General features: G+C 35.2%; 4 protein-coding genes across 4 annotated transcripts; all 4 read right to left on the bottom strand.

The window, feature by feature from the left end:
* Positions 1-1817: 1817 nt before the first annotated feature.
* LOC145776863 (uncharacterized) lies at positions 1818-2461 on the bottom strand. Its single transcript, XM_082588083.1, has 2 exons — positions 2008-2461; positions 1818-1924 (listed from the first exon to the last, which is right to left on the bottom strand). Exons 1-2 carry the CDS (start codon positions 2459-2461, stop codon positions 1818-1820), a joined length of 561 nt encoding a protein of 186 aa, XP_082444209.1.
* Positions 2462-4798: 2337 nt separating this feature from the next.
* On the bottom strand, positions 4799-7474 carry LOC145776864 (kelch-like protein 25). Its single transcript, XM_082588084.1, has one exon. It carries the CDS (start codon positions 7472-7474, stop codon positions 5798-5800), a length of 1677 nt encoding a protein of 558 aa, XP_082444210.1. The 3' UTR covers positions 4799-5797.
* Positions 7475-10674: 3200 nt separating this feature from the next.
* LOC145776865 (kelch-like protein 35) lies at positions 10675-11292 on the bottom strand. Its single transcript, XM_082588085.1, has one exon. The coding sequence runs from the start codon at positions 11290-11292 to the stop codon at positions 10675-10677; it is 618 nt and encodes a 205-aa protein (XP_082444211.1).
* Positions 11293-12467: 1175 nt separating this feature from the next.
* LOC145776867 (kelch-like protein 3) lies at positions 12468-13112 on the bottom strand. The gene has a single exon (XM_082588086.1). The coding sequence runs from the start codon at positions 13110-13112 to the stop codon at positions 12468-12470; it is 645 nt and encodes a 214-aa protein (XP_082444212.1).
* Positions 13113-14746: the final 1634 nt, after the last annotated feature.

Raw genomic sequence — 14746 nt, forward strand, 5'->3', positions numbered from 1 at the left:
GTAAGAGAAATTTCAAGACTCAACATGGCAACTCTGGTACTGCAAAAAACGCAGTCCCTCTCCCAGCCAAAATCGTCGCTTGTGAGAAATTCGCGCATGCGCAATACCGCACAAACTAGCCGAAACTGGGACTGCAGTACCAGAGTTTCCGTACCAGAATTTGTTTAATGCGGTGATTTGTGCTATTGTTTTCTAGATATGACGATAGGTTTGAGAAGATTTTCAAGAAATACAGATATATTAGGTTCTTCAATAAAGGTTAGGTTATACATTAAGTTATATTTGTAACAAGTGAAATTACGCTAGGGGGTGCTGCAGTACCGCAGCACCTTCTGACGAGCCGCCACTGCTAATGTCGAACTAAAACCGAAAACATAAATCATGAACATTGCTAGAATAAGAAATAGACAAACATACTGTCGCAACGGATTTTTGTGCAAAACAATGTCGTTTAAACAACATCCTTTTTACGTTTGAAATATTGTCAATTAAACGTTGAAATTGAAAATAATACACAACTTGCATTAATACCCGCAAACAGCTAAATATCTTGACTCATAACCTTTTTTCCTCTTTTTTGCCAAATTATTCTTGTTCAACTTTAAACCACAAATTCGAAAAAATAAATCATAACTTTGGGTGATAAATTTTCAATTAACCTAGTCAAAGGCGTAAAAAGAGTAAATGCAATTTATACATGTAGAAGTTGAACCATAGGCATACGAAGCCGAGCAACGTTATCAAGTTTAACATATTAAAGATTATTATATTTACAAAAAACACAAAACTACGCAACAATTAAATATCGAACGTTTTCGACATCACGAGATGTCCTCTTCAGGAATAATATACATACAACTTAACTACATCTGAATAAAATACAATGGTTAACTAAATCTATAAACAGGAAAATACAAAAACTGCACAGTAGTTCTGACTAGCTCAAACTCAACGATAGGCTCCACGAGAATCAAGGTAACTGCATCAAAAGGTGTTAAACAGATCACATGATATAGTAGAAAGGCAAGGTGCGAAAAAACTAATTTAAAGAAGTGTTTAATAAACTATACGTGCACTCTGCTATGTAAAACAAAAGAAACAAACATGACGAACTAAATCGATAAAGCATTAAGTAAACACAATTGGTACAAATAATACAATTGTTTGAAGAAATTAAACCAGCAAAATGTTTAAATGGTAAGATTTCTTGCAGAGAATTAGATATATCCTTTCAAAGTGAAAAGCCAAATTGACAAACCACATTGATAATTTAATCAACAGCATTCAATAAATTTACAAAGATGTACAGATATATACAAACGAAATTGAAAAGTGATATCATTGCTAAAATTCTGGCTGCTAATTGAAAAACCTGTGACCTATTTCTATAACAACGGACGAATTAAGGTCTAGAGATAGTAACAAGGACTGTTGATAATATGTAGCCAACTGCCCAACTCCTGACCGCATATATTTCAGCAACTTAACTAATTCACCAAAGACAAACTTCTTAAATAGAAGCAATACTAGCAAACGTTAAGAAGTACACATCCCAAATGCTCAAAATTGTACTTTTAGTGGAAGAGTGATTGCGTGTACATGCCGGCTGCGTAGCAGGGTTGGGAGAGCATCTCTCAGTCGATTACAACTTTAAGAAATATCAATTGTTAATATCACTTGGGCTGTTCATCATTGGCAGACGTAAATAATAATACGATAGAATAGTCGGCGTCTAAATAAAAAAATAAAAAATTGAAAACGTTTGTTGCATTACATCTGACTTCCATGCAACTACGGAACGAGACAAATAACGAGAGTTAAATGGCAACAATTGAAAGATTAAATAGTCGGTCATCAGTTTTTCCAACAATGCTCCATTTATTAATTTGTGGATCATAACACTCTATTGTTTGACTGCACAACTCTTTTTATCAAGTCCACCAACAACAATTTTTCTTCCTTTCAGTACACATGCTGAACAAGCAGCTCGATGGAAATTCATCTCACTGACGTAAGTCCACATATCAATGGATGCATCATATTTTTCAACACTGTTTAGTGCGCTGTCCTCATCATCACCAGTTAGTCCACCAATGAGATAAATGAAACCATCACAACCAACAGCTGCCAGCCATCGTCGTGGAGTTTGCATGGGACTTACATTTTTCCATTTTCCTTCACCGCTTTGCAAACATTCAACAGATGAAAAATATTCATCATTGTCATATCCACCAATTGCATACAAACAATCTTTGCAAGCGACGAGTGCATTTCCTCGTCTATTCTGTTGTAATGGAGGTAAGTTGTGCCAGAAATTAACCACTGGCGAATAGCATTCCGCGGGTTCCTTGTCACCAACAACAACAAGACTTCCATCAAGCTCACTTGCTCCCATCACAGATCTTTTCTTGTTCATTGGCTTGACATCTTTCCATTTTAATTCCTGTTCAGACAAATTCATTCGCCAAATAGAAAATGTGCCATTTGTTCTATGCTTGCCTTGTTTATTTCCACCAATATAATACAAATATCCACGCATTGCAACAGCACAACCAGCTAGTCGACTATCTGGTAGATCAGGGAAGGTAAGTGGTGGTTCATCATTACAATTATAAACTTCAATTACTTTGGACAATGTGTTATGACCACCTAAACTCAATATTCTGGTGTTCTTGTCTGGATGCATTAAGTTCGTGAAAACCTTGTTTTGCGCTTGAAACATCAACTGACATAGATTTTTCACTGACATAGATAGTCAAGATTTTTCATCACTAAGTTTTCTTTCAAAACAACTTTTTCAAAAAATTGTGGTGGAAGTTTGTGAAGATCTACAAGCTTCAAAAGCTCAGGAAACTCATTGTCACGATTTCCTTCATCATGTTTGATCATCCCAATATGGCAGTGAATATGTTATAAATTATAAGATATCATATTAACACATCATATTATTTCTCATAAGAGGAGGAAAGTAGCTATTAATCATGTGGTTGATGACACTATGGCAAAGCAATACCAGCATGTTCGACTTACTTTGCGAAATGTTCGCAGTGAATTTTATGAAACCTTGGACAAACTAAAAAGTGTTTATCATATGTCTCAGCTCCAAGCAGAGGCAGCTATCGTGGAAACAGCAAACAAGATGTTTGAAAGAACTTGGAAGTTTTATGGTAGTGACTCGGATCAACTCGATTTGGACACTTTGCCGGACAGACATATTATAAGGAAAACCGGCAAAAGCATCGAAACAATGGCTCTTGATTCCATTGTTCAAGAAATTATGTTTTCTGAGAATAAGGCAGCCATTACATATGCTAATGACGGATCAAAAAAACAAGGAGCTGGTTCTTTCATTGTACAGGGAGTAATAATAAATGGAAAATATAGAGCACTGCCTACCTTGTCCATTGTTTCAGAAAGCAGAGCTAATTTGGCAGACTTGAAAATGAATACACTATGGATCCTCTCTGTGGCTAGTGATGTGGAGGCTAAAGATATATATGAAAAGATTGACTTTGTGTTGACTGATCAAACTTCACATAATTTTCAAGTGGACCACACAGTGGCTGAAAAGTTTCAAACAAAAAAAACTACCAATATGTCTTCTGCGAAGTTCATCCATGCTTGATGTTCAATCGTGAAATAAGTAAGCACTGGGAAAGTTTGGAAAACGCAATTGGAAGAGACAAAATTTATGCAAACTTTCTTGTTAATGCAACCTCATCAGCAAGAAGTGTCACTGAACAAGCTCTTAATTGCATAACAAGGCTGATTAATCATGATTTTGATCACAAACCATGGAATAAAGCCAGAGACTTTGACCTTCACATTGCCCCAAAAAAAAATCTATCAGTAAGCCTCAAAGATGAAAGATTTAATCGTTTGACTTTGTCCTGCGCTATTGTATTGTATCATATGGAAGACATAGCTGATTTTTTGCGTAAATTTTGTCATGTTTCAAATTAGCTAGCATGCATTGTTAGGTCTTTCCTTAACATCGAATTTTTAGAGGTTATGTTTTGTATTGGAGCTCTTCTGGGTTTACATCTGGTTGAACCTTTTTTGTCACTCACTCTGTCCCAAACTACCACATACTCTAAACTAACACCTGCATTCCATCAACTTTATGAGGATCTGAACAACACAAATCCTGAAAAGCTATTCGATCTTGATAACCCTGCATTCCAATTCGTGTCATCCGATTGTTTTCATGCCACAAAGTACAGCCCAGAAATATGTGCAAGCATTGCACAAGTGACATCCACATACAAAGCAAAACTGAGTGAATCGTTTTGGAAGTGTTCTGCTATACCAAGAACAATAAAACAGTTGTTTGGACTAAGAGCTTCATTCACAAAATCAAGTCAAAAGTGTTTCACATCATCAATTTGTAAATAATTGGATGCTGCAATCAAATCACAAACATTCTCGCTGTTGATATCAATGTCCCCAGTGTAAATAAATTCAATCAGACTTTTCATTGAATTTCCATCTACACAGTTGATTTCAATGGAACTCTGATATTTTTCTTTCATCTCAATTTTGAACATTTTTTCAAAGAAAGATGAAAAGCAAGACAAGACCATCGTGTTTGCAGGAAAACGATCATTCCCTGCGCATATTTTAACATCATTAAACGATCCTGAATGTCTGTTCTGATTCGCATATTCCAGCAAATTGGATTCATTTGTTCTCTTCCTGTATAGTTGTTCTAGTTCAGTTCTACCAACAAGTGAAAGGGACATGTTCATCAATAAATCGCTTTCACAAAATGCTTGAAATATTAAATGACAATTACAACCTAGCTACAACATCACATAAATTGATATTAATAAACACACAGTTTAATCATGTTTATTAATAAACACATATTAATAAACATTAAACACATATTAATAAACATAATAAACAATAAACAAGCACACAAGCATTTAATCAGAAAGCAGATGATTTCAAGTTGCATTGTTATTGAGACACTGAGAAAATAGTCATGGATTTACAACTCAACCTAATTTTGAATTGAAAGCTCTAAAGAGACAAATGTCTACATTTGAGATCAATGGTTGAAACTCTGTATAGAATCAATTAATTCCTTAAACAAACTGCTTAAAATACTGAACGGCAATTACAAACTAGCTGCAACATAAAATGCCCTGATATTAATAAAACAAAACACACAAACATTTAATCAAAGAGCAAATGATTTATTTAGCAGATGATTTCAAGTTGCATTCTCATTGAGACACTGAGAAAAAAAATCATATATTTACAACTCAAGCTAATTTTGAATTAAAAATTCTAAACAGACTAAATGTCTACTTTAGAGTTCAATGGTTGAAACACGCTGTACCGATATGAGATAAAAACTTGGAGTAGATTAAACGTTTTGATTTAGAACTTTGTACAACTACAACTAATTTTAGAAATTCTGAATATTGCGAGTAGAAGGTTGCACAATGCACATAGCTCGAAGCTGCAAGTTTTCGCCCGATTCTCTGCAGGAGCTACCATCAGAATACTATAAACCTAAATCTGGCCTCCCTTTAAGGAGCAAAGCGTTAAGTTTTCAGTGAGTTGTTTAGTTTTCAACACTCTTTAGTGGAATATTCGTGGTATCACCAGATCATACACCAATTGCGTAAATATATCCATCACAACAGCTTCCAACCATCGTCATGGAGTTTGCTTAGGACTGCCAACATAACATATTCCTTCACCAGTTGGCAAGCATTCCACAGATGATAAAAAAGCACCAATAAGTTCTGGAATCTAGAAGCAGTCTGCATTCCAGAAACAACAGTTAGATAGCAACAACAGAGTGAAAAAAGAGATCCTCGTCAGTTTTTCCAACAATAATCCACTTATTGATCTGAGGATCATAACATTCTATTTCTTTAACGTTGTCATCGTTTTCATTCGTCCCTCCGACAACAAATATCTTTCCTTTCAAAACACAAGCTGAAAAACCAACTCGATCAAAATTGAACTCACTGACATAAGTCCACTTATCAATGGATGGATCATACTTTTCAACACTTTTTAGTACAGTGCCATCATCAGAATCAGCTTGCCCGCCAATTGCAAAAATGTACCCGTCACAGCAAACAGCAGCCAGCCATCGCCGAGATGTTTGCATAGAACTTACATATTTCCATTTTCCTTCACCACTCAGCAAACACTCAACAGAAGATAAATACTCATCATTGCCATGTCCACCAATTGCATACAAATGACCTTTACAAGCGACAAGTGCATTGCCTTCTCTGCTTTGTTGTAATGGAGAAATGTCTTGCCATGAATTGGTGATCGATGAATAACATTCTCCTGGTTCTTTTTCGCTACCAGCAACAACAAGATTTCCATTCAGTACAGTCGCTCCCATTGCAGTTCTTTTTTTGTTCATTGATGCCACTGCTTTCCACTTCAATGGCTGTTGAGATAAATCCATTCGCCAAACTGAAGAGGCTTCAAAGCCAAAATTTTCATCAAGGTATTCGTCACCACCAAGGTAATATAAATGGTCGCCCATTGCAACGGCACAGCCACAGTATCGGTCACCTGGTAAATCAGGGAAAGTAAGTGGTGGTTCACCATTGCAATTATAAACTTCAATTACTTTAGACAACATTCCAGTTCCACCTAAGCTCAAAATTCTAGTGTTTTTGCCCAATCGAAAATTTTTGAAAACTCTACTTTGTGCTTGAAACAACAACAAACACAATTCATGATTTTGTGTCACCAAGCCTTCTTTCGAAACAACTTCTTCAAAAAATGGTGGCGGGAGTTTGTGAAGATCTACAAGTTTCAAAAGCTCAGGAAACTCATTGGCACGATTTCCTTCATCATGTTTGATCCATCCTAATATGGCAGTGAATACTGAGGCTTCATTAACAATGGATCGATCTTGTTTTGAAATGCAATTTTTCAAATCTTTTTCCTTGAAACTTTTAAACTCAATTGTACTTGATGCTGCATCAAAATTTCTAGCAATAATTTCAACAGCTTGAGTTTTCAGTGAATTGTTTTGGAAGTGTTCTGCTATACCAAGAACAATAAAACAGTTGTTTGGACTTAGAGCTTCACTCACAAAATCAAAACAAAACTGCTTGACATCTTCAATTTGTAAGTAATCGGATGCTGCAGTCAAATCACAAACATTCTCGCTGTTGATATCAATGTCCCCAGTGTAAATAAATTCAATCAGACTTTTCATTGAATTTCCATCTACACAGTTGATTTCAATGGAACTCTGATATTTTTCTTTCATTTCAATTTTGAACATTGTTTCAAAGAAAGATGAAAAGCAAGACAAGACCAACCTGTTTGCAGAAAAACGATCATTTCCTGCGCATATTTCAACATCATTAAACGATCCTGAATGTCTGTTCTGATTTGCATATTCCAACAAATTGGATTCATTTGTTCTCTTCCTGGATACTTGCTCTAGTTCAGTTCTACCAACAAGTGAAAAGGACATGTTCACCAATTAATTGCTTAAACAAACTGCTTAAAATACTGAATGGCAATCACAACCTAGCTGCAACATAAAATGGAGACAATATGACAAATCAATGAGATATAAAAAAAGCATTTAATCAGAAAGCAGATAATTTCAAGTTATATTGAATATTAAAAATACACTACACTAAAACATGTAAGTATGAATAATAGACTCCTTAAGTAAAGGACTGGAACCTCCCATGCTCGGGGTTTATAACTTGAGTCTGAATGATCAACTTGAGTCCTGGCTAAAATGACTTCTAGAGAAGCTCGAAACACAATCTTGGATTCCATATTAGGGTTTTTGAGGATGGCTAGTTCAATAGTGTTACTTTCAACACCATCTGTGGTAATTTTCAAGATCAAAATATTCTATTGTCAAATTACAAAATTTTGGTCATTTTTGCGTCTAAATCGTAAAGCAAAACTGTTTGAAAGAAGTCTGTTGACGAAATACCGTATGATATTGTGCACCTTTCAATTTTCAATTTTCAACGCTTTCAATTTTCAATGAATTGTTTTGGAAGTGTTCTGCTATACCAAGAACAATGAAAGAGTTGTTTGGACTAAGAGCTTCACTCACAAAATCAAAGCAAAACTGCTTCACATCATCAAATGACAAGAAAATGCACCACACATGCAGCAAGCAAAAGATGGCCTCTTGCAGTTTGGACAAATATGCTAGATTTTGCAGCTTTGAACTCTTGGATTATTTTTAGAAAACGTTCCGGCAGCAACATCAGCCAACGTGACTTTATCCTCCAGCTCATTGTGAGCTAGAGAACTGCTCATGTGCTGAAACGAAAGCCGACACTGCAGAGAGAAAAGCACAGACGATCATCTAGAAAACGCAGAAAATGTGTTGGACATTATTGCAAAAACAATACAGTTACCATTTTACCCGCTGTCGAAAACCACTTGTGGGAAGGGTGATAATGATGACTGGAAAGTCGCAGAGTGCAAAGGCTACACTGTGTAAAGTGTTTGTTTGTTTAATTTTTTTTCTCTTGAATAAGAAAACTTTGTGCTATGTTTATGATGATTATGTCTTTGCTCTGTTGAATTTTTAGATCATCGTACAGAGTCAAGATACAGATACAGTCAAGCTTCGAACTGATCAAAACCTGGTAGCGTACGTCATAAATTCCGTCTAAAACCAAGCAATGAACAGCGCAAATAGGTGACAAAAGTAATAAGTGCTTTAGATAATTTCATCACTGTAAAATAAAACGAACTCTTACTGTTAATTTTGCGGAAAAATAAAGTTTTTGTAAAAATTGTCGATTTCGACACCAGCGGCCGTTGGAGGTATACTTTTTTTTCGGCCGTTCTAGTGTTAAAGCAGGAAACGTTCATAAGTAACAAAGTTTGCACATACACGACACAACTAAATTATATTGCATTGAAAAGTCAAACATTTTGTTTTCTAATAATCTGCTCCCATACATTACAATGCAAATTTACAAATTTTAATCAAAGTGTTTGTGACATCACAATTCGGTAGAAGACTTCAGGTATCAAAATGCTTACTTTCCTTTAAAGTGCTACTTTGCGTTTCAAAGACCTGCGTATTGTGCCTCTTTATAGCAGGTGTGGCTAAACCTTTTGTTGCTGGACCACTTAGACGTAACAGCAATCTCTTGCCGACCACACGAAGTGCTTTCATGCTTATATCAACATTGCAATTGGCAACTCGAATTCAATTTTTGCCGATTTCTTGTAATTTTGCACTGAAACATGTGACAATGTCTCAACATAAGTTTCATGGTTTGAAAGTTATAGTGCAAGAATGAATTAAAATCCTATCAAATAGCCCTTTGAGTTCTGTACATCATGCTATACAAAAATTTACTAAACGATAATTTTGGTTATTTATGATCATTTCTGAACCTAACATTTGAAAATATCTCAAACACGAACTCGAAATAAAAAAACTTCATTTTTGGATTCAGTCTAAAATCGATGAAACACTTTCGGCATAAAAAATGTATTGGCCAGTGTTATATTTCAGTTTCAGTGATAGTTTCAGATAATGTGATAAACAATGAAAACAAAAGACTAGATAGCAACAATTGAGTGATTGCACAGTTCGTCGTCGGTTTTTCCTACAATGTTCCATGTATTAATTTGTGGACCAACATAAACCAACAAGGTAAAACGATGCATACTTGCAAGTGGAAGCCCAAGTGGGAAACTTCCATGAGCTTTAAGCCATGGTTGTTGGTCATTATGATACGTTGACAAACGTTGTTACAATGATCAACATTGGTATGGACTATGGACATTAGGAATTAGGAAGTTGCAGGCGCCCTGAGGTGTGGAGAACAAGCCTCTTTATTCCAGTGGTAATTTTTTAAAGAAAACAAAAAATAGTGCAAACTAAATTTCAGAGAAATTGTATGAGGTCAGGGCAGATTGAAAATGTCAATTCAGTTCTACAAATACTCGCCTATATAAATTGCAACAAAATTTGTTGTATCGAAACACAACCAAACAATATTGGATTAGAAAATCAAACATTTTGTTGTATATAAATCTGCTCTCAACATTACAACGCAACGTTACAAATTTCTTTGAGGCATCACAACTCGTAGGAAGACCTCAGTTAAAACTGCTTTAAATAGAATTTTCTAATCAAAACCATTGTAAAAAGGTCTTATGTTTTATTAGTTTGGTCACGCTCAATACAAGCATCTTGTCGGGCCGCGTATATGTAATCTGTAGGTCATTGCAGCAGATGGGGTATTTTGACTGGTAGACACTTTAATATTGACCTTTCTAGCAGTCAGCCAAAAAGTAATTTCTTGCTTTGAACTGTGGTTGGTAATTACAAAAGGAAAAAAAGTAACGGCGTGGGTGGAAATCAAACCCACGTCATCGAACTGATTATTCTCTAACCATCTAGGTCATGCTGGCGATGGGAAAACATTCATTTAATTTACTTTCTAACGTGCATGCGTCACATGACTGCAATCAGCTGATTTAAATTTTGCCTTCTGATTGGTAAATAAACCTCATCTGCTGCAGCGACATGGAGATTAGAAACAAGCAGTTGGGCCTGGCCAAGTGACGCCACGGATACTTGTCAGCACAAGGCCGTAGCTTGGCGTAGCAACCTATGGAAGTGAAATCACACTACAACAAAACATTATGCGTAAATCACAATAACGCAATGACTTAGATGGCAACAATCGAATGATTGAACAATTCATCACCAGTTTTTCCAACAACGGTCCATTTATTGAACAATGGATCACAACATTCTATTTCTTGAACAACCCAACCTTCTTCATCAACTCCACCAACAACACATATTTTTCCTTTCAACATACAAGCTGAACAAGCAGCTCGATGAAAGTTCATCTCACTGACAAAACTACACGCATCGATTGACGGATCATACTTTTCAACACTTTTTAGAGTAGTATCATCACTTTCACCAGTTTGTCCACCCATGGCATAAATAAATGCATCACAGCAGACTGCTGCCAGCCATCGTCGTTGAGCATGCATGGGTCTAATTTCTTTCCACATACATTCACCAATTTTGAAGCATTCAACAAATGATAAATATTCACCATTGCTATATCCACCAATTGCATATAAACTATCTTCACAAGAAACGAGTGCATTATCTTCTCTGTTATGTTGCAATGGAGGTAGTATGTCTTGCCATGAATTAGAAAATAATGAATAGCATTCTCCGGGTTCCTTGTCACCAACAACAACAAGATTAGAATCAAAAACACTGGCAGCCGCGTAAGACCTTTGCTCATATTTTTGATTTCCTCTCATTTCAATTTCTGAATAGATAAACTCATCCGCCAAACTGAAGATGTTAAAATGTCTTCATCTTCTTTGTCATCATCGTCATAATTCTCTCCTCCAATATAATACACATGGCCAGTTCGGCCACGCATTACAACAGCACAACCGCCATGGCGACCATGTGGTAAATCAGGAAAGGTAAGTGGTGGTTCATCATTGCAATTATAAACTTCAGTTACTTTGAACAATGTTTTGGTTCCACCTAAGCTCAATATTCTGGTCTTTCTGTCTGTTTGCAATAAATCATCAATTATTGTGCTTTGTGCTTGAACACACATTTTACTAAGCTCAAGATTTTGCATGACTAACTTTTCAGTACAAACAACATGTTTAAGAAATTTTGGTGGAAATTTGCAAAAATCTACAAGTTTCAAAAGCTCAGGAAACTCACTGGAGCGATTTCCTTCATCATGTTTGATCCATCCCAATATGGCAGTGAAATGCTGAAGCTTCATTGACAATGGATCGATCTTGTTTCGAAATGCAATTTTTTAGATCCTTTTCAGTTAAATTTTTGAACTCAATTGTAGTTGATGCTGCATCAAAATTTCTAGCAATGATTTTAACAGTTTGAGTTTTCAGTGAATTGTTTTGAAAATGTTCTGCTATACCAACAACAATAAAACAGTTGTTTGGACTAAGAGAAACTTTCCATTTTCTTTCACCGCTTTGCAAACATTCAACAGATGACGAATATTTATTATTATAAAATACAGCGATTGCATACAAACTACCTTTGCAAACAACAAGTGCATTTCTAATCCTGGTTTGTTGCAATGGAGGTATGTCTTGCTATGAACTGGAAACTGATGAATAGCATTCTCCAGGTCCTTGGCCTCTGACAACAACTAAGTTTCCATCAAATACAGTTGCTCCCATGTTACTTCTATTCTTATTCATTGATTTCATTTCTTCCCATTTCAAGTGCTGGCCAGATAAATTCATTCGCCAAACTGAATATCTTTGAAGCATTGTATCACTTTTGTTGTGTTTTCTTCCACCAACATAATGGAGATGGCAACGCATTACAACAGCACAACCACAGTCTCGACCATCTGGTAAATCAGGGAAGATAAGTGGTGATTCACCATTACAGTTATAAACTTCAATTACTTTGGATGATGTTGTAACCCCACGTAAGCTTAATATTCGGGTGTTGTGTCTGTTTGCATCAAGGTTTTCAAAACTTTGTTTTGTGCTTGAAACATCAACTGACACAATTCATTGTTTTTCATCAACAACTTTTCTTTTAAAACAACTTCTTCAAAAAATGGTGGTGAAAGTTTGTGAAGATCTACAAGTTTCAAAAGCTCAGAAAAATCATTGGCACGATTTCCTTCATCATGTTTGATCCATCCCAATATGGCAGTGAACACTGAAGCTTCATTGACAATGGATCGATCTTGTTTTGAAATGCAATTTCTCAGATCGTTTTCAGCGAAACTTTTAAACTCAATTGTACTTGATGCTGCATCAAAATTTCTAGCAATAATTTCAACAGTTTCAGTTTTCAATGAATTGCTTAGGAAGTGTTCTGCTATACCAAGAACAATAAAACAGTTGTTTGGAGTAAAAGCTTCACTCACAAAATCAAAGCAAAACTGCTTCACATCATCAATTTGTAAGTAATTCGATGCTGCAATCAAATCACAAACATTCTCGTTGTTGATATCAATGTCTCCAGTGTAAATAAATTCAATCAGACTTTTCATTGAATTTCCATCTACCCAGTTGATTTCAATGGAACTCTGATATTCCATTGAAATCAACTGGGTAGGATATTCCATATTCCAACAAATTGGATTCATTTGTTCTCTTCCTGGATACTTGCTCTAGTTCAGTTCTCCCAACAAGTAAAAAGGACATGTTTATCAATTAATTGCTTTGACTAAATGCTTCAAATATTGAATGACAATAACAACATAGCTGCAACATAAAATGGAAACAATAAGACAAATTAATAAGATATAAAACAAAATAACAAAGCATTTAATCAGAAAAAAGATAATTTCAAGTTATATTGAATATTAAAAATACACTACACTAAAACATGTAAGTATGAATGCTAAAATGCTTAGGTGTTCATCAGGATAATTATCGTTTCTAGCACTAGTTGCAATGTTCATCTAATGAAAGTGAAATAAAAGCAAGTGAAGCAGTGAAGCCATAAATCAACTTGTTTATTGTTGAAATTACTTTCACTTTTATCAGTTGAACGTTGCAACTAGTAGAAACTTGTAATTATCCTACTCTAGAAACAACAGCACAATACACGATGAATGTCGTTCATCTTTCCATAACAACATAGCATCATATGCTTTCCGAAACTTTCCGTTTTTATCCTCAAAATTGTGTTGGTATAAATAACAAAATAATTGAAGTAAAATCGTTGTAATAGTTCATCCATTAGTGTGACAATTGAAAGCAACAAAATTAACATTATGTGAAATTAAAGCAGGAAACGTTCAAAATTGTAACAAAGTTTGCACACACACAACACAACTAATTATATTGCATTGGAAAATCAAACATTTTGTTTTCAAATCTGCTCTCATACATTACAACGCAAGTGTGTACAAATACTAATCAAAGTGTTTGCGACACCACAACTCGGTAAAAGACTTCAGGTTTTAAAATGCTTACATTAAAAAGAGCTTGCTTTACGTTAAAGTACTTTGCGTTTCAAATATCTGCGTATTGTGCCTCTTTATATAGCAGGTGTGGCAAAACCTTTTTACTGGATTTTTTGTGGACAGCAATCTCTTGCTGACCACAAGAAATGTGCTTTGTAGGCTAAATGTGACCCAGTTTATCAATGAATTGTTTTAATAAAATGCTTGAAATACTGAATAGAAATTATAACCTGGTTGCAACATGAAAACATAGCGATACTAAATACTTGTTAAATCTTTTTATAAATTCACAGAAAGGCAACAGTGTGAAGTCTATTTTAAACCATGAATTTGTTTGTTATCAGTTAACATAAAACAATTGACTGGAACGAAACAAGAAAGGAAGTAATGGTAAAAACAATCCACAAGTAGCCTAATCGCCTGCCTGTAACTATTCACAAACGCTGCAGAGTTTGCATTTATTAGATTTATTGAAAGAATTAAATTAAGTACAAATTGAATGGTTAAGTTAACAAACACCTTCATAGAAGATATTAAAGTGATACACAGACAAAGTGAACACACTTGCAGCGCACATATTTTGATGTTTCACTACAATATTTATTCATTGTTTGAAAGTTAATTGCAAATACAACAAGCACTCTTGGTAATAGAAATGTTGGACTTGCAACATTGCAATTGACATGGCAACGCTACAATGGCAATTGCACTGGCATTGTAACTTTACAAGCAAAGCTTTCACCCAAGACTTAGGTGGGTATATCGTCGTTGCAAGACACACAACCTTG

The sequence above is a fragment of the Aplidium turbinatum genome, chromosome 9, assembly GCF_918807975.1.
Source record: "Aplidium turbinatum chromosome 9, kaAplTurb1.1, whole genome shotgun sequence".
In the NCBI taxonomy this organism is placed as follows: Eukaryota; Metazoa; Chordata; class Ascidiacea; order Aplousobranchia; family Polyclinidae; genus Aplidium; species Aplidium turbinatum.